This window comes from Molossus molossus, unplaced genomic scaffold, assembly GCF_014108415.1.
Source record: "Molossus molossus isolate mMolMol1 unplaced genomic scaffold, mMolMol1.p scaffold_m16_p_5, whole genome shotgun sequence".
Lineage (NCBI taxonomy): Eukaryota > Metazoa > Chordata > Mammalia > Chiroptera > Molossidae > Molossus > Molossus molossus.
The window spans coordinates 65,709,380-65,729,357 of record NW_023425388.1 but is presented as its reverse complement, the minus strand read 5'-3'; the positions used below and the strand labels follow the sequence as shown (position 1 = coordinate 65,729,357).

General features: G+C 43.6%; 1 protein-coding gene across 1 annotated transcript in view; it reads right to left on the bottom strand.

Annotated features, from left to right (window-relative positions):
• Positions 1–356: 356 nt before the first annotated feature.
• Positions 357–19,978, bottom strand: part of HGD (homogentisate 1,2-dioxygenase) — a 39,899-nt gene continuing 20,277 nt past the window's right edge. Inside the window, exons 6-14 of the mRNA XM_036242861.1 lie at positions 18,544–18,635; positions 17,076–17,110; positions 16,216–16,295; positions 15,567–15,666; positions 12,991–13,115; positions 10,432–10,536; positions 8,041–8,167; positions 3,541–3,722; positions 357–712 (exon numbers count right to left, since the gene is read on the bottom strand). Of these exons, the coding sequence (XP_036098754.1) occupies positions 563–712; positions 3,541–3,722; positions 8,041–8,167; positions 10,432–10,536; positions 12,991–13,115; positions 15,567–15,666; positions 16,216–16,295; positions 17,076–17,110; positions 18,544–18,635 (996 nt within the window). The 3' untranslated portion in view covers positions 357–562. The remainder of the gene's footprint in view (positions 713–3,540; positions 3,723–8,040; positions 8,168–10,431; positions 10,537–12,990; positions 13,116–15,566; positions 15,667–16,215; positions 16,296–17,075; positions 17,111–18,543; positions 18,636–19,978) is intronic.

Genomic DNA, 19,978 nt, shown 5'->3' with positions numbered 1-19,978 from the left:
TGTCCATTACCACTGTATTGTCTGCTACATGACTACCAAGCCTAGACAGCCGGCTCACCTGGCTGCCCATCTGCTTAAGGATGACACTAGGTGTTTGAGGCCCTTTGCTTCCCTATGCTTGAACTGACTCCTGGGGCCTTGGCCTTGGCTTCACCCTGAACTTGTGGTCCTTATGTTGGCCTGTACTTCCTTGTGACTTGGTCTTGTGGTCTCTGGTAGATGCCCTGGACTTGTGCTTCTAGAATAAAGGCACACAGGCTAAGCACATGCAAAAGGGTCTCAGTCCAGTGGCATGGACTCCAGCCCTGGCCGCTATAGGTCTGCTCCATCAAGTGCTGATCATGACCAATGGCCACTTCCACACAACATCAGGGAGTATTTATTGAGTAATTAAGCTGACAGTCATAGAACTTTCCAAATACATTTTGACAAATGTCTCAGTCACTTGACTATCAAACAGTGAGTTCTCATTTTAACCCAGCCCCTCTCCCAATACTGCCTGAAGTCACGAGATGCTCAGGGAAACAAATCCGCGCTCAACTATGGTAGCAGTGCTCCAGTCTCAGTTATGTCCCGCTGGGCCCCTGGAATTGGGTGTAAAGCGACTCTTGAGAGGCTCCCAGCACTTGTAGTAGTTGTCATCCAAACAATTAGAGGTCTTGAGTCCCCACTTGGTGACGGCCATACTTAGAGAAGATTCAAACATAAATGCCTGTAGGAAACAATGAGGAAGAAGGGGGAGGTGGATAACAAAACACATTTGATTAGATGTCAAGAGAAAAGGTGTGAGTAGGCAGAACCTTTGAGTAATAAATCACGTGTGCTAGCATGGTGAGGAGAGCAGGCCCAGGCCCTGGGTTCTGGCTCTAACCCTACCACTTATAAGTGGGTGATACCTTATGCAAGAACCTGAACTTCTCAGAGCCTCAAGTTCCATTCTATAAAATAAAATTGGGCACGTATGCCTCACATTGTCCTTGGAACATTATGGAGCTAAATTTGCCAGATCCAAGGGCAGAGATGAAAGAGTCTTAGTAATGTTCATCTTCTCAGGGGCCATCACTTACTGTGGCTATGTCCTTGTGAGGGAGGCTACACTCCGCATTTTGTAGAAGTGCAAACTAAGGCTCGAAGCTGGGAAATGACTGGTCTAAAGTGATGGTAACAAGAAGTGGCAGAGCTGGGATTTGAGTCTTTCTTTTTCAAGACTCTGACCAAGAGAGGAGCTGGGAAAAGGGGAAGGAGGAAAAGAGAGAGTGAGGAGGAGAAGAAGGAAGGTGGGAGGCGGGAATGGCAATAGCACTTTTAGAAACTCTATCCCAGAAGGGAGTGCATGATGGATGTCCTGCTGTGTTCAGGAGGATTTTGTCTGCAACAGTAAGGCCAGTAAGACATCCCAGCTTCACTGGCTGCCAATTTTCCTGCTCTCTGTGGCTTTTAAAAATAAAATTTAAGCCCTGGCCAGTTTGGCTCAGCAGTTAGAGCATCGGCCTGGGGTCTGGAGAGACCTGGGTTCGGTTCCCGCTAAGGGCATGTACCTTGGTTGCGGTTCGTCCCCGACCCTGGTTGGTTGTGTGGGTGGCAGCCACTTGATGTGTCCCTTTCATATCGATGTTTCTCTCTTTCTCTCTCTTCCTCTCTCTCCCTCCCACTCTATCTGAACAAAAAATGGAAAAATGTCCTCGGGTGAGGATAAAAAAATAAAAATAAAAATAAATAATGATAAAAACCTATAGTTCTTATGTTTTCACATTGTAAGAAATTTTAAAAATATGGATGGGCAAAAGAAAACTAAAAATTCTCTGTGCCACAATCCAGAGAGTTCACATTAAGATTCGATGTCCAATATACATCAACTTCTTTTTGCCTAAAACAATGGAGATGATTGTCCCTCCTCGACTTCCCGCGACAGGTTTGATGTGAGGACCAGATGAGATCGTGTGGAAGTACCTTTCACGTCATAAAGCACTATTCAGATGTAAGGGTTGTTATCATGGTCATTATTATTGTTGTCTCTTTGCTGACTAATTCTCAAGAGCTTTGCTGTCCCACTGGAGTAACAGAACTTTATCCCAGCTGAGCTATGAAGACAGTATTGCACAAAGTTAACTTGTTCCAAACTGGAATAAAGATGAGGCATATAAATGGGCCTGGGTCCAAATTATATAATGAGAAATGGTGAGGGAGGCCCACAGTTAGGTCTAGACAAAGTGTTGGGCCTTCTCCCACCAGAGAGGCTGGGATCCTGGTGACCCAGAGCCTTGCAGCCCCCGAGGTCACCTCATTAGTGCTCTGAGCCCTAGACATTACCCAAAGTCTTGCTCTCATGAAAACAGCCCTGTCCTGTGCCTCACTGTTGCAGAACACTGCTCTCTGGTAGCACTGATGACCCCAAAGATTATTGAGGGGCAACTCTGGAGTAGCCTGTGCACCTCCAGGAGCCTTCAGAGGCAATAGCTTAACTGAGATTCTCAAACCATGTCTCATAGAGTAGCAGGAATCTACAAAAACTCCACAGAGGCCCTTGCAAGGGGCAACAGAGCTGAGGTCAAGCAGATAAGGCTCTTCTCAGCCTCCCCATGCAGGCCAGCTGCACCAACTCTGGCCCCGGGATTGGGACTGAAAGCAACTGCACTGGACAGAGGGACAGATTGTGTTCCCTGCTTAGGCAGTTTACAACTGGTCATGGAATCAGGCAGGTCTGTGCTATTAATTTTAAAGTCAGGTAGCATTGAAGGCATTTGTTTAAAAATGTAATGCAAATTTGCATACGATTTAGCATAAAATTACTCCTTGTGGTTCATAAACTCTACCTCCAAGAATGCAAAAATAAAATAAAATCAAGTACCGCAGCCGTCTGCAATTGTGTTCAGCCTCAATGTTTACAGCCTGACACAAGAGGAATACAAAACAGGGTATAAATCCCATCTTTTTCGTTCCATGCCAAAGGAGAGCAAAAGAAAATGAGAAAACAGCAGAGAACTGCTGCTCACGGTCCTGACCCTTCCTGGCTTAAGAACTCAGCTGAAGGTGACATCCTGCATCCTCTGCTATCATGGCCCTGGAAGAGTCCTTCAAAAGCAGGCGATGACTAAGACAAAGCATTTATACACAGGGCTGCATGCAGATAAGGGAAGACCTTTCCCATAGTATTAATAATACCCCCTTACATTTGAACAGTGCTGGACAGTCTGTAAGGTTAAATTACATCCACCTGCTGGGTTGGATACCATACCCATTCTACAGATGGGGAAAATGAAGTAGAGAAGTTAAGTATCTTATTCAAGGTCACACAGGAACTAAGAGAGTGAGGATTTGAACCCAGGTCTGACTCCAAGGCCAAAGCTCTTTCTACCCTCCCTACATTAGGAGACTAGTGTGTACACAGGGGTGAGTGCATGCATACTGTACATGGGAATAGACACACACTCTCCTCTCCTGGCTCCTCCTCTGTGACTTTGGAGAAATAAAAGTAGATACTTCTCTCAACAAGACTGGGGAGCCCAGAGGCCACCAGGGCCTGGCATTTAACTTGCTTACCATGGTGCCATCAGCGATCCTCTCAGGGGCCAGCTTGGCTTTGCTGGCCTTCTCAAAGCAGTCGGCATCAGGCCCGTGGGGAGTCATTGCACTGTGCAGGCTGCCTCCTCCTGGCAGGAACCCACCTTCCTTTGCCTCATAGTGACCTTTGATGAGTCCCATGAATTCACTCATGCAGTTCCCTGGGAAGGTTGAAGCAGTATTATTTTTATTATCCAAGGTAGACCTATAAACATTAAGACCCTTCAAACATTATTTCCACAGAATAACAAGAAAATTGGAGAAATCTGATAGATTTTATAAGATTAATAAATAGTATAGATTCCTAGGAGCAACCACAAAACATTCATTGGGGTGGAGTTCTTGGGAGACAAATCTCCACTTCCTGAACATGTGGACTAGCAGAGGCCTTGCATTCCACTGCCTGAAAGAAATTAGGCTAAAGAAAATCAGAGCCCAGACAAAAATTTTAATAATAATTAAAATGTAAATTATAATAAAGAGGGGGTATACGCCATCATTTAGGCTTACAAGCCTCATATCAAAATTATCTTATTTTGTGATCCCAGCTCCTTCCCAAATAACCCCACAGTAGTCCATGTATCACCATATTTCTGGTTCCCAATATAGAAAACTGAAGTGGTGTGTGTGTGTGTGTGTGTGTGTGTGTATGGGTGATGTCATGGAAAGAACCCTAGACTTACAGTCCAGTATCAAATGATAATCTGTGTGAAAGGATCTGAGTGTCTGTAAAGCCCAGTCCAAATATGCTGTATTCTAACAAATATTATCTTCTATATCTGAATCTAATATCAACTTATTCATTCAAAACGAATGTCCGGCCAGTGTGGCTTATTGGTTGAGCATCGGCCCATGCCAATTCCCGGTCAGGGCACATGCCCGGGGGGCGGGGCGTGGAGGAGGCAGCCAATTGATGTTCTCTCTCATCGATGTTTCTAGCTCTCTCTCCCTTTCCTTTCTTCTCTCTCTAAAATCAGTAAAGGAAAAAAAAATTGTTTAAAAAAATGGCTGTCAGATTCATTCTTTCCTATTTCTATTAACATTATCCTCATAGAATTCTAAAATCTTAAAATGGGAAGGTAATACGTAATACAGAAGAACTTTCTATATCATTCCTGACAGAGCATCTCCTGTGAACAGAAGCTCTCTACTCAAATAAGCTACCTAGCTCTCAACAAAGCTCAGTGTTCACAAGTTCTCTCCTATTAAATAGAAATTTGCTTTCACATAAATACATTGGTCCTACTTGTGTTTTCTGGAGTTACAAAATTTGACCAAAAATCACTATGTTCCTATTCTTTCAAAGTATGTTTATATTGAATTAAAGTTATTTGTTTTTTTAGAATAGCAACAAATTTAGAGCAAGAATGAAATAAACATAACACCTGAGTAAATTTAAGTGCCTTTCCATTCACCCACCCACCTACCCATCCACCCATTCATTCATCTGTCCATTCCCCACTCCATCCATCCGTCTATCCATCCATCCAGTATATATAATTGGACACTGTTTTAAGTACTGATGGAGGTGAATAAGAAATAGCCTATCTAAAATTACTCAGAGTCTGTCCCAAGAAAGTGCTAAGAGTACAAACCATGAATAGAGTAGGGAGAGATGGCCATGGCAACCCTTGCAAAGTCAATCACTTGACGTTAGAAATGCCCCCACCCCTCTTCCTTGCATGTGAAGTATAACGAAGTACCAAAACAATTCTGTAATTGTCTGAGCAGCCATCCCCTCCCTGCCCAGATAACGGAAGGCTGCTGTGACCCTGCAGGAAAGGTAAACCCAGGTCAGAGCTCTGCTTGTTTCTCCAGGAAGCAGAAACAGAGCAAAAGGCGTGACGGCAAGCACAAAGTGTCTCTCTCTTAAAAACAGGTCCTATCATGGCTCGAAGATGCTGTCACACTTCTCACTCCAATATGTGTCCCCAGGGTCGCCTACTTTTAAGAAGAGATCAAGACAGAATTTAGCTTTGATCTAAATATGAGTTTAGGTAGCAATGAGTTTGGTGATGACATTTCCATATCGTTTTCTATATTTCAAAGGACAGTGGGAGGCAGACCTTGCCTTTCTGATTAATGCTGAAACCAGCAGAACAAGGTGCATTAAGATGACTGGACGCAATATTTCTACACAAATAATTCTCTACTCCTTCTATAAAGTTACATCAAAGTAGCAAAGATTTTGATTATTGCTAAAGCAATATTTTAAATATCCCTAGTAAAACATAATTTCTAACTTGGAGCAACCATGCCTTTCTTGAGATCTCTCTATCCAGGGCCCAATTTACTGGAGAGTCTTTTTAAAAACTATAAGAAGCCTTCCACAGGGCCATTTGTTTCAGGCAATCAAGGAGTGGGTTGAGAGCTGCGGCACAGTAGCGGACTTGTCTGAGTCAGACTGCTTCGTGGTCCCCACCCTGGGTGGGGAGACAGCTCCAGGCAACTTTTCTCAACACATGATCTGTACTCCGCCTGCATCAGAATCTCCTGGCTTGCTAGTGCGCAATGCACATTGCGGTTTCCACCTCACAACCAACGAATTAACCTCTCTGGGAGAGGGCCCTGGGAATAAACATACAAAAAAAGGCATTCTAAGGGATGTTCACATCCCCTAATGTTCTCAAACTGTGGTTCCTGGAACAGTAGCATCAGCTTCACGTGGGAACTTTTTATAAATGTAAATTGTTGCTTCCTACTCTGGACCTACTGAAACAGAAGTCTGAGGGTGGCCCAGGAACATGCGTTTCCATAAGCCCTCCAGGTGACTCGGACAACGTGCTAACATTGAGAACCATCACCTCAGGCACATAGAGCAATCTCAATACGAGAAGTATACGAGCCCAGCTGGTGTGCTCAGTGGTTGAGCATCGACCCATACACCAGGAGGTTGCAGATTCAATGCCCAGGTTGTGGCCAAACCCTCAGTGTGGGGCATGCAGGAGGCAGCCAATTGATGTTCTCTCTCATCGATGTTTCTCTCTCTCCCTCTCGTTTCCTCTCTAAAAATAAAAAAAAAGAATTAAAAAAAGAGATGTGAAATGGTGAATTACCAAGGCCTAGCATGAGAGGTACAGGTTCTAAGCAGGAGCAGTTTTCTTTCCTTGACAGCATGTGCTTTGGGGGACTAATTTTCAGGAGAACAGTTAGGTCTGTGATGGGCTTGACACTCTTCAGAAAAGACATAGCTTGTTAAAACTTTATTCACAGAATAGCTGGTGTCTTTGTAGTGGTAACTAATTATAACCTTTTCTCAATCATAATGGTGTCACTTGAGAAGGTGCTGGGATTTGACCCTGAAGTAGCCTTCCACCTGAGGGTCTCTGCTAATGCCCAAATTGCACATTCAGTTCCCCTTCCTATCCTGTTGAGCCCTGGCATCTTGGGAGCTGGTACTATAGAGAGGAGCCTCATATAAACAGAAAGCCCTGAGCTCAACTAAGGAAAGGGGTTTGTTTTTTCGAATGTTCCTGATCATAGTTTTTCTAGAACTCTATGTACAAAAATCTATTCTCCAGGAAGTGGAAATATAAATGGACCTTTAGGTTGGATTTACAGCTAGCTGCTGCACAGTTAAAAACACCAGCCTCATTAAATACAGCCATGAAGTACCTTATTCTTGGTGATGCATTTGCTTATTAAGTAAATATGTATCAGATGCATATCACGTACCAGCCCTGTGCTAGACACATTGGTTAGTGGTCGGTTGTGGGTGTCTGCCCTGGCATCAGATTGCCTGCAATTCCATCCTGACTCTATCACTTAACTAACTGTGAGGCCTCAAGCAAGTACCTAATCCTTCTTATCTCAGTTCCATCCTCTGGAAAAAAACGGGGTCGGGGGGGCAGTAATGATACTACCTATCTCTGACAACTGTTATGAGGAGAAAATGAGTTACTACTTTTAAAGAACTTAGAGCCATAGAAAACGGTCAGTAATTGTTAGCTGTTGGTAATAATAATATAAATAAAATAAAAAATGATAGATTTCCTAAGTTCTCTTTTAGGTAACAAATGCTTTGCAGAAACTGTTTGCAGAATAGGGTCCATCCCCTAGTGTGGACTGCAGTCTGCTCTCCCTGCTGAAATAATTAGAGAAGCACATTTTACTGGTTCTTGAACCACACTTAAGTAATGAGGTTTCCTAAAATGACAAATTAACCAACATTTCTCCCTCCCCCAAAAGGAGCATCTCACACGTAAAGAAACCTCTCTCTTCAGAGCCAGAGGAACTGGGCTGAGGCTCTACAAAGTGTGACCTTCTCAGAGTCAACACATTGCTGCCATCCCACCGGGAAGTTGTGCTAGTTAAGCAGTTAGAAGTCTCAGGACAGCACCAGGCCTCGGGAGGCAGGACCTGGACTCCAGCCAGGGCAGGGCATCCAGAAACACCTCCGGCAGTATTCCCAAAGGGCAATGCTCACTGCTTTGCTGTCTCTTCGGTTCCCAAACGTGGCTTGGCAAAAGAGAGACTTACTGTGGTAATAAGGAGGCCTGAAGGTCTTATCAGCAACCCCCCAACGAGGTGGGAAGATGACAAAATCAGCGATGGCCACGCCGGGGCGGAGAGACTTGGCAGTCAGTACTGTGAAAATGGATGGGTCCTGTGAAAGCACAAGGAGAGGCTGAGCATGCGAGGAAAGTGAGGTGACTGGACAATGACACACATGTCACTCACACATGAAGGGGTTTTCGAGTGATGCTCTAATTTTTGATCAAAGCTCACAGGCCAGGCTAAGAAGTCTGGGCTTGTCATCGAGATGCAGTTATCACTCATCTGACTTTCCCCTCTTGCTGTGCTTGAAGCAAAATGAATTAACACCAGCTAAGAGGATTCTGAGCTGCTTTTTCACCCTGCTGAGCCCATTTCATGTAAGTACCACCCTGTGGGCCTGAGGGCCTGTGGTGCCTCTCTCCCAACCTGAAGTCACGGTGACCAGAGCCGGGCTGTATTGCAGGGAGCTTTTGGCAGACGGGATGCTCAGAGTAAGGTGGAGATAGAAATTAAATACCCAAGCTTTCGTACATCTGCTTCTCTTTGGGGGGATCACAGAGAGTCCAGATGGTTATCCTTATTGCTTTCTGACCCTTATTTGACTCTCAGATTTAAAACACACCACATGTATCACTCGTTTGGGTGGTGGTAGTGTAGAGAGGAGTAGGTTGGGAGACACTATTATAATTTTAAAAAGAACTCTACAGTCCTTTCGTGGAAAGACTGAGTTTCAATTTAATTGAAATCAATGATCATGTTTGCTTTCAGATGCCATGCTAGGGTCTGAATTTACAGGTGATTGAGATCTATTCCCTGCCCCTTTGGTATTGTTAGTGGAGGGTGAGTGAGGTGGACGAAAGGAGTAATAACACAGGTGCACAAACAACCAATAACAGCGAGGCACCAACGGCAGTCTAGCTTTATACATAGAGATCCAAGGGAGTGTGGAGGAAGGAGTCCCATTCCTACCTGAGAGGATCAGGGAAGGCTTCAAAGAGGAGGAGACATTTGAGATAGGTGCCGAAGAATGAGAAGAGAAAGAAAGAAAGAAAGAAGGAGGAAGGGAGGAAAGAAAGGAGAAAAGAGGGAGAGGAAGGAAAAGGTATTTTAAGCGCAGAAAACAGAAAGGACATCAAAATGCACACAGGTTTTATTAAGAAGTAAGAAAGCTAAAGGCCAGGGTCGCAGGGAGAGGGGCAAGAGGTGGCACTGGAAAGCAAGCCCATGGCCAAGCATCAAATACCACGCCTCAGAGCTCAGACTTAATCCTAAACCACAGGGAGCCTGAAAGGTTTGCTAATGCAGTGGTAGAAAGACCAGATCTGAATTTTAGGAAAGTAATTACAGCAGCAGTACACAGGAGACTGAACCTGGGTAAATGTAAAAAACAACAACAACAACAAAAAAACACCTCAACTCTTATGGCTGTAAGAGTTAACTTCTTTGTCTGCCATGAGAAATGACCTGAAACTGTTAAAGAAGATGTAGTGAGGCTCAAGTCAAGCTCTGTCAGTGTCTCAGGACGCTTTTTCATCTTGTTTTGGGCTTAGTGCCCCATTTTCTTTCCCCTTTGGTTTTATTCAGAGTGCTCTTTAAAAAGGCAGTTTTGTCCTCCCAGAGATCAGCTGCACTGGCTCAGAGTAATATTTCTGTCTTTGGTTCTCTGCCTTCTGCTCTAATTATCCCTCCAGCTTGTGGGATAATTAATCTAATATGAACTACGCTACAAACTGAACTTTTTCCCCAGGACCCCAGAGCTAGAACTTAATCAAAAATGTAGGGCTTCAAGGGCCTGCACTGTAGACCAGAGACCTATTTGTGACCCTTTCATTGAGTGAAAAATATGACCAAGTTCATACTCTAGAATTTCCTTGGTTTAAATTTGAGCACTGAACATTGTGAGTAATTTTATAAGAGCTGTCTGCTCCATCGCTGCTAGAAACAGCCAGGAGTGGACCCTGGAGTAGGCGGCCGGAGCAAGTCGACTGTTGGTATTTGTGGGCAGGATGGAGAACTTTCCAAATCCAGGAATGTTCCTTTCTTATCACTCCATCACTAACACCAGCAGTTGGTTTTCTTTGGGGAATAAACTTTCCATGAAGAAAACACGTTTTTAGCCAACTACTGTGATGACTCTGTGTAGGGAATGGAGCTGTGTTGGGTGTCTAGCCTGGCTTCCTGTGTTTATTCCTTCACTAAAGCCTCGCTGCGGATGATTCAAATTCCTGTGACCACAGTGACAAATGACTATATTTCAGGCTTACAAGGGTGACGTGGGAAAAGGTTAAATCTGTGAATGTTGGGGGGTCTACTGTAAATCCCTCTCCCAAGGGTTGCCCCCATCTCCAAAGCCCCTCCAGGGACCGGACTTACTGCGTGGTCAAAGGCCACTGCATTGATGACCATGAAGTTCTCCAAGTTGTACTTGTAAGGGGTATAGTTCCCGTGCCAGGCCACGACATTGAATGGAGAGACATTCTGATTGCAAAAGAAGCAGAAGAGGGTGATCTTAGCACCTAACACTTTTGTAGCTGTGATCCCAGTTTGTACGTTGCATCATCCTCTCTTTTTGGATTTAATTTTGTTCTCAAAATTGAATAATATCATCCTTTGGGAGAAGTATAACCCTGAATCATTCTGTGGTTGCTTCACACGCCCTCAAACTCTCCCTCGTTTAGCCACTAACCCTATTTTTTGGTGCGTAAGCTGCAGCTGCCTCTGATCACATGGGCAGCAACAGAAGCACGGCACATTCTCCAAGTAATGCTTTTTCAACAATTTTAACGCAATTGTGAGAATCTGTGGATGCCAGCAATTCTCAGACCATCTGGGCCACCCTCTGGGTTTCCTGTGCAGAGGGCAAGCACTTGCTGTGACTGTTCTCCAGGTAACTGCTGCCTGGAGGAGCGTCCAGCAGACATAATGCCTGGGTGGTGAGTGCAGGAGGGTGAGATGGTATCAGGAGCTCCAGCCCCAAAGACTTGAGATTTTAGAGAAATCCTAAGGTGATGCTTCTTGAGCCTGTCCTGGGGTAGGAAAGGATCGGTGTTCTGTTATAGGAAGGTTGCCCCACGGCAAATATGGGTCTGTGCTAGAAACAGCATCTGATTCAGTATGTTCTAACGATTTTACTGTAAAGGCTACTCACAGATCTCTGACTGGGGTTAAGTGAACTGACTAGAGATGGATGGTGTGGCGTCTGAGCCTAGGAATAGAGGGAAGACACTCCGAGGCTTATGGGCTATGGAAAGAAATGTTACAGGGCTCCATCAAGCGCTAAGAACCTTGAAGAAGGGGCTTTCCAGTAGTGTGCTGGTAAATATTTTACAACTAGCAATCTTGAAAAAAAAATTAAAAACTCTGATTTATAGCATTTGCTGATTTCTGGGATATAAATACTCTCACCATGATTATTTTTGAGCTTCTGATGTAATGTCACTAAGCACAAAGCTGGAAAGAGATGCCAAACCAATAAGAACTGGCTCCAGCATGCCATTGGGGTTACTCAACACAAACTGAGATTGTGGAGGGATGCAGACCCAAATAGGGAGGAAGCCGGGGGAGAAAACCCCCAGCTTATCTTTCCCCTGCCCTCCAATTTCCTGTGAGGACCTCTTACTAGCTGAACCCAAACAAGAACCAACTGGCTAGGAAGTCTGGTGATACAGTCCATGTAGGTCAAGCTCCCAGGGCACAGATCATGGCAGATAAGGGAGAAGGGGTCAGTGGGAGCTCACACAGAGAATAACCAGCACAGGGTTCACTTGGAAAGTGGAAACTACGGGGGCTGCTGGCTGCCTCTAGAATGATGGTCCTCTATCAACTGTATGTCAACAATAACATGGAGAACAAGCTTAAAATTAATGTAGATTTCCACACCCGATCCCCAGAAGTTATCATTTTTGCCAGGCTAAAGGAGTATATCTAAGGTTCTGCATTTTAAAGAAACCTCCATGATAATTTCTGATGCAAATGGTCTCTGAGCCACATTTTGAGAAATCCTGACCCAGAGAATATAAGGGTGACAATGTATCAATGAGGTTGACCATTAGCCTCCAGGCGTTCATTTTAAGTGCCAAACTAGTTGGCCTCTGTTGGTTAGCTTACCTTCTAGATGCTGTCCAATAACATGCCTTGGCAAAATATAAGCAATAAGTCAAATGGGCAAAAATAAAGCAAAAGAATAAAGGTAAAGAAGAGATCTTTGAATTATGTTTGTTATACGCTTACTTTATGCTAATAAATTATATATTCAATATATTAAGAAATAATATAATATGTACTCATTATATACTATGTAGTATATAAAACATATACTAATATTAGTATGTAATATATTATAGATTACATATTATGTTACTATTATTATTATTGAGTTTAGAGACAGAAAGAATGAGAGAGAGAGAGAAACATAGATGTGAGAGAAATATACTGATCAACAATGATTATTTTTAATATTATTTCTGCCTTTGCTTATCTCCTGAGTGAGTTTACCAGGCTGGTGGTATAAACCAAATTAACTTAATTAAGTGAGCTCAATTTATTTTGTATAGTCACTGTTAGTATTCGAAATATGGTAGCCATTGATGAATATATATAAATCTTGGATGATCTGCCAGTTAATTCATTTCTCTTTTCAGAACATATTATGTTTTCCCCACAATTTTTATCCCCAGGATTTTTGTTATTTGGTGAGTGGAAATAACATGACCAACAGATGTGCTTCTACCATTTACTGTGATATTTGGTAAATTATTTGTCACGACCTGGCGTGTGTTCATGGCTACAAATAAGGCAAATAGTGCTTTATTTGTAGTATCTTTTGGTGTAGTAAAGATGAAAAATATGTATAAAATATTTAACACTGGCCTTGGCAATCAGTAGGTACTCTATAACTACTAATTCCCTCCCCTGCCTACCAACCCTCTTTACCTGTTTGGCAGCAAACAGCTTTCCCTGGTATTTATTGATCACGGTGTAACCACCTGGCACTTGGCGGTCTTCATACCAGGCCACAGGTATCAAGAAATCACGAGGATTGGCCAAGCCATTGGCTCCTAGAATACAATGACCCACAGTCTCTTAGACACGTAGGAAAGATACTTATGGTTGCACAAAGAAGTGTGTTCTACGTCAAGAGCCACCCTACAATTTGCTTTCATTGTTCAAAGGCTCATTGGATTCTCAGTATGGCACCTTTTTAAGAGGACCCAAAGAATTCGATGCAGAAAAAAAAATCATGAATGTCATCATCATCATTGCCAGCAGCCTCTCCCAAAGTTGTAGGGTGAATATGGTCTATAAAACCACTTTACATACATATTCTCTCACTGTAGGTGAGAAGAGGAGAGAGGCGGATGAGACTGGAAAAGAGGAAGAGGGAAGATCGGATAGAAATACTAGACCTTTTTCTTTCCAAGAAAACCCTGATGACTCGAGAACTCATCTACAGTCCCTGATCAATAGCACCTGAGAGAGAAAGGGTTACATGCTGTCGGCCCAGGTGTGCCTCTGCTCCTCAGAATCAATCCAAGTCTGGAAAACTGCTCTCCAGCCTGACAAATCTGTCAGGGAGAAAGTATTCAGGACTTGCCTACTTACCTTTGTTGTGTGAGTGTTTCCTCCAGAGAAAGAAAATAAATCAAAAGACTAAAAATGAAAAGCCTAAGTGCAAGAACATAATTTAAGTCTGAGAGGAGAGACCTGGGCAGTGTTTTATCATTTCCAGCTCCTGGGGTTAAAAAACAAAAGCCCCCAGCTGGTTAGATAATTATATGTATTTTCCAGAGGGGGCATGCTCTATGGAACCGGGGAGCTATGCTGACTGCAGACCAAAGTGGGAAGAGCGGGTGGTGAGCAGGACGACAGACGGCCCACCATGGCTCCAGCTGCCTCTCTGCTGCCTCCCACCTTCCTCTGACTATTTGGATCCTCCCAAGGGAGTGACCAGAAGACATATGCTAGCTTGTCCTTGTTTTGCTCTAAAAAAGCTGTTGGCAAGAAAGGGAAGAATTGGGAGGTGTGGCCATCGCCTTAAGCAAACATGCCAAAGACAAAACCAAGGGCCAATTTTCCCAGCCACTCTTATCACCCCAAGAGATGTTTTGAGAACAACCCCTCCTACCACATTCAAGTCTCCCCCAAATCTCCTGCCTCCAGCTCACCAGAAGAATCAGGAATGGGGGGATCTTAGTTCACTTTTGAAAGTTTTCATCTGCCTCATGGAGGCTGTGGTTTCCAGCTTCTTCACAGCACTGAGTGATATACCTTTTTTGACTGTTAAGTGTTTAGATTTTGTGGAGTGTGCTCAGTAGGAATGTGAGGGTCATAGACCATGTTTCTCTCGCTCTGTTTCCCATTTCCATAGGAATATAGCCCTGCCTGCCTTTTTTTTTTTTAATCCTCACCTGAGGACATTTTTTTACATTTATTTTCAGATAGAGCAAGAGAGAGAAACATCCATGTGAGAGAGACACATAGAGTTGTTGCCACCCACACGACCCCAACCGGGGCCAGGGACAAACTGCAACCGAGGTACGTGCCCTTAGCGGGAACAGAACCTGGGACTCTCTGGTCTTTGGGCTGATGCTCTAACTGCTGAACCAAACCGGCCAGGGCGCACCTGCCATTTTTATGGCTTCCCCACTGTATTGTCTACACAACCAATTAACTTAAGAAAATTATATCCCTTCTATGCACAAAGCTCATTCCGACTTGTATTGCTTTTCCCTTAAGCTGTTCCCTTTCTTCTTTATTTTTCCTGAACTTTTTATCAAGAATTAGCCAAATCATGCCCTGGCCGGTTTGGCTCAGCGGTTAGAGCGTCGGCCTGCGGTCCAGAGAGGCCCGGGTTTGGTTCCTGCTAAGGGCATGTGCCTCAGTTGCAGTTTGTCCCCGGCCCTGGTTGGTTGTGCGGGTGTCAGCCACTCGATGTGTCCCTCTCACATCGATGTTTCTCTCTCTCTCTCTTTTCCTCTCTCTCCCTCCCACTCTATCAGAACAGAAAATGGAAAAATGTCCTTAGGTGAGGATAAAAAAAAGAATTAGCCAAATCACATCTCTTTTGTGAAACTGTTTCTGGTGACTTGGCCCACAGTATCTCTAATTTCTACAGCCTATAGGATGTGCACTGCTCTCCAATGGTCAATATACTGTTATGGAGAGAACTGTATAATGGGTGATAGTGGGTCATTTTCTGCTATGTATGCTATGCATGCATGGGAAGAGGCTTGTTACCCTTGATGAGGTTTCTGTCACTACCCCCAGCACACAGGGGAGCCGAGATACACTGATGAGCTAATAAATGAAGATTTTATTTCAGCAGTTGAGTCAGCCTGGCTACATGGAGCCCCTGAAATTAGAGGTCTGGAAAGAAAGTTGGGCATTGCTCAGGGAGTTCTAATAGGTTACTGAAATTCCCAACTACACTTGGTCTAAAGAAGAAGTTGTCTAGAGAAAAGTTAAAGTTTGAGTCAAGCCAGGCTTAGGGGCCTGTAATGAAGATTTACCAATTGGTCCCAGGTCTGGCAACTCAAAGTGGACGCCGTAGACCTCCAGGATGTAGCCCCTGGTCTCCTCGAAGACGTCCACGCTGAACCGCATTCCTCTCTGGAACGGGAAGCAGACATGGCGTGCCCTCCCAAATCATACCTGTAGTTATCAAGAGGTCCCAGAGCCATGGCCAACCCCACATGTACAAGTAAAGCTATAGTCTGTTGAGCTAGATTTGAGAGACAACCAACTCAAAGATGAGACAGAAATAAAAATTTAAATTCTAATCACAAATGTGACTCAAACCAACTGTAATCTACTCTCTTATTTGGTTCAGAGATAACAGTGTCCTGATTTAACCAACATTTTAGGAAATCCATCTTCATTGCCCTCCACCCATACCCAAGGCCTTATGCACAGTGTGTATAGATATTTAGAAAAGTGAACTGACAGTGCTCTTTGCTTTGTGATTGTGGGCTATTTTAAAACAAAGCAGGCACCCAAGCCTGCTCACCCTTCTGCACAAGGAGCCTTGTACATAACTCAAACTCCCTCCCCGTTGCCCAGACATGACAGAGAAATTTTAGAGTTGGAAATAGCAGCAGCTGCAACATCTGATTGCTCCCAAATTAGAGAGAGGCAGGGAGAAGGGGACACATCACTCACCTGAATGACGCAGATCTCATTGGGCTGCACAAGCATCTTGCCAAACTCGGTGTAAATGAGAAGTTTCCCTTTCTGGGGAACTAACAGAAAAGACAGGGAAGCAGTAAGCATCTCTTTTCATGTAAGAACCACTTCATGAAGAGTAAAAGGCTTAAGGACTGCATTTGCTTTTTCATTCCCAATGAAAAACGCTGTATGGAGTCTCATAGGGAAAAATGTATGACCACTGAGGTTACCTATTATCTAGAAGAACGTGAATTTAAAAATTGACTCTATTTAGAGCTTGTATATGCACAATTCTGTGGATTGATCCAAAAGGGCAGCTGAAATACGATAGAAAATCACCTATTTCTGATACTTGCAGCAGAAGGCTGTTATTTACATGTCTAATGTCTACACCAAAGTGTTCACTACAAAATATTGGTACCAAAACCATCAAAAAGAATGGACAGACCAGAGAAAACTCTAATAGACATTTTATTTCAGGGACTCTCATGAAAATCTGTATTTAAATTGTAGATATCAATGATAGTCTTTTCTTGGGTGAGTATGAAAGCAAATAGAGTTATCTTAATAAGTTAATTGCATCTTGGTAATATTCTTTATTTCTTTTCAGCTGCCCAGATCGCCCATATTAGAAGAACCCAACAGAAATGGGCAAAACCAGGATATAGAGTAGGGGCTTTGAGGTACACTAGAAATCTTTTCCAGATCACCAGTTGACTTAAGACCGTAGATTGTAGATTCCACTAAATGAGACAGATTGAAGGATGAAGGAAAATAATATGTATACAATTAAAAAGCAATTTATGACTAGGGCTAAATTCACAGTGAAGGGGTCTGAAATCTTCAAAACTTACCAATCAAGAAGTCCCCATCTGAATTGTAAAAGCATCTGAAAGATGGAATCATTCCTGTGATTTTCAGTTTTAATACCGATGAGACAAATTAACGTACTGCACATATTATTGTTCAGTACCCACTCTATGCCAGGCTTAGTGCTGGGTATAAAATGATGTGCAAAATGACCCAATCTCTGCCCTCATGAAACATAGAGTCTAGTAGAAAGTCAGACAGCAATCAAACAATTACAGAACTGTATCACCGTAAACTGTAATGGCACTATGAGAGTCAAGTCCAGGGGAATGAAAGAATAATGGACATAGTCTAGCTTGAAGAGTCAGCAAAAAATTCCCTGAAAAAGGGACATTTGACCTGTGATCTGAAGGTATCATCTAGGCAAGCACGTAAGGAGGCAGGAGAATATTCCAGGCAGAAGGAACAGCATGTGCCAGTACTTTGAGGCAGGAGGACATGTGGCAGTTTGAAAGAACTGAATGAAGGCTAGTGTGGCTCAAGTGGGGGAGATAGGAGGTGCCTGATATGAGGTGGACCCAAAGGGACATCTTCTATGCCTTGTCACAGGCCTCTGATCTTGGGCCTGATTCATGGCTCAGATAAGTTAAAGACTTGCCCAAGCCACTCAGCCAGAAAGAGTAGAATTGCCTTTGGACACAACAGTTCCGTTCAAAAATTGTCCTGATGTTCTGCTTCCCAAAGAAAAGGTAGGAATGCCATTCACATATGATTTTCTGATTTTGAAAAATATCTAATATTGAAGCTCCTCTATTTAGGAACTTTAAGCTTATACAAAGTTTTTAGCTGAAGCCATAGTCTGTCCATGTGACCTGCCACCAACAGGTGGTCCTAATGACTGTTCATGTAGTGCAACTCTGGACTCAAGAATAGTCCTGGGGCCCTGGCTGGTTTGGCTTAGTGGTTAGAGCGTCGGCCTGCGGGCTGAAGAGTCCTGGGTTCGGTTCCCACTAAGGGCATGTACCTTGGTTGTAGTTTGTCCCTGGCCCCGGTTGGGGTCGTGTGGGTGGCAACCACTTGATGTGTCTCTCTCACATCAATGTTACTCTCTCTCTTCCTCCCTCTCTCCCTCCCACTCTATCTGAAGAGAAATGCAAAAATGTCCTCGTGTGAGGATAAAACAACAACAACAACCACAAAAAAATAGTCTTTGGAACCATAGAAATAAAGAATATTCTAACCCAAATCTAGTTTAAGTAAAAATGCCTCTTGGACTACTCCTGCTTTCCAGTGTCCAACATCCTTTTCTATTTGCACTGTTATATGACATTCTTGTTTATGTCATAGGAGTTGATCAAGATAGAAATACTCATTTATGGTCATTATTAATAAATGCATACCAACATTGCTCTGGGGGAAAAAACAATAACAAAAATAACAACCTGGGTTTTATCCTCTGGTCAGCAGCTTTTGGGGAATGGGGATGTCCTGCCTCAGCACTGAGCCACTTACCTGTCCACCATGGAGGTGTTGCAGAGGAAAATGTGGACAGCAAGCCCATTGTTAGACCTGATGTCTCCAGCTCCACACAAGGTGTGCAGGCCCTGGGAAAGACCCACAGGAGAGGGAAGGGTGAACGTGAATAGTGCCTAAGAAGCCATCCCTCTTCCTGGTCCCTGAGGGCCATGAGACAAGGAGGCTTGGGGAGGGAGGTTGCAGCATTAGGGACCAGTTAAGGCCCCTCAAATACACCAGACTATGTGGGCAGCCCTCTGCTTATGACTAGGGTCAGCCCTAATCTCTCCAGAACAAGGCAATGGAAAGCACTCTGACCAGTTGTGATCCTCTGCTGATCATCCACAGTCCAAGAAACCATAGCACACAGGCCATTTAAAATAGCCCTTAGCCCCAAACCTGCACACTGAGAGCCCCAAAGTAGAGCTTTGCTCCTCCAGACATCCATAATGCACACAGGGTGGGGGTACTTCTTCTTGTATTTTAACCCCATTTCCAAGTTTGAGTCTATTTAGATAGGTCTATACAGGGTTGGAGCACTTAATGTGGATAAGGAGGTCAACATGATCCAAACAATCTGGCCAATGGCTGGACACCTGGACTCTCCCTAAGTAAACCACGAACTGAGGTTGGTCTGCAAAATCTTCTACTCCCTTCTCTGAGCCCCACCTCCTTGTAGCTCCTCCTTCCCTACATTGCACCTTGCTCTGGGCACAGGGGTTCCTATACTCTCAGCACCTATCACTACCAAGCAGAATTTCTTATCAGCCTTGTCCTAACTAGAGGTGCTGGCCTGAGTCAATCCTATTCTAGCCCAAGGATCCATTTTGGAGAGTTCCTGAATTTGGATGGAAAAAAATCATATATTTGTTTTCACTAATCTCTGACTGAAATTAATCATTTCCTTCAATTAATGTGAATACAAGCAACAAACTACAGCAGTATTAGAGGTGCCTGTAACCTTGACACTGATAGAAATCACGGATATTTTTATATCACATTAGAGTTGCTACAGATATCCCAAAATATCATTTACGCTCATACTTCTAATAACCAGAGTTATTAGATCTTCTCATAGATTTTGTGATTTAGTACATTAATAAGGAGGCATACATATGACTATAAACCAAACCAAATTTATTTTAATATTTGCATCATTGTATTTCAATATAATTGGCTTCTTGTAATTTTATGTGATTTGTTTTGTGCATTTAGGAACACAGGCTTCACCAGACTACCAAAGGAGTCTTTGTTCCCAAAACAAAGGCGGCTGGGAAGGTAAAAGCTCAATTTCCATTCGTATTGGGATGTTGTAAATAGCCCTCGAGTGTCAGGGGTGAGATGGTGCTTGGAAGACATCAATGGGCAGCGCTGAAAGCAGAGGCAGATGGGGCTGTCTCTGCCTCTGAGGCTGCGTCTGCTTGGCACTCCG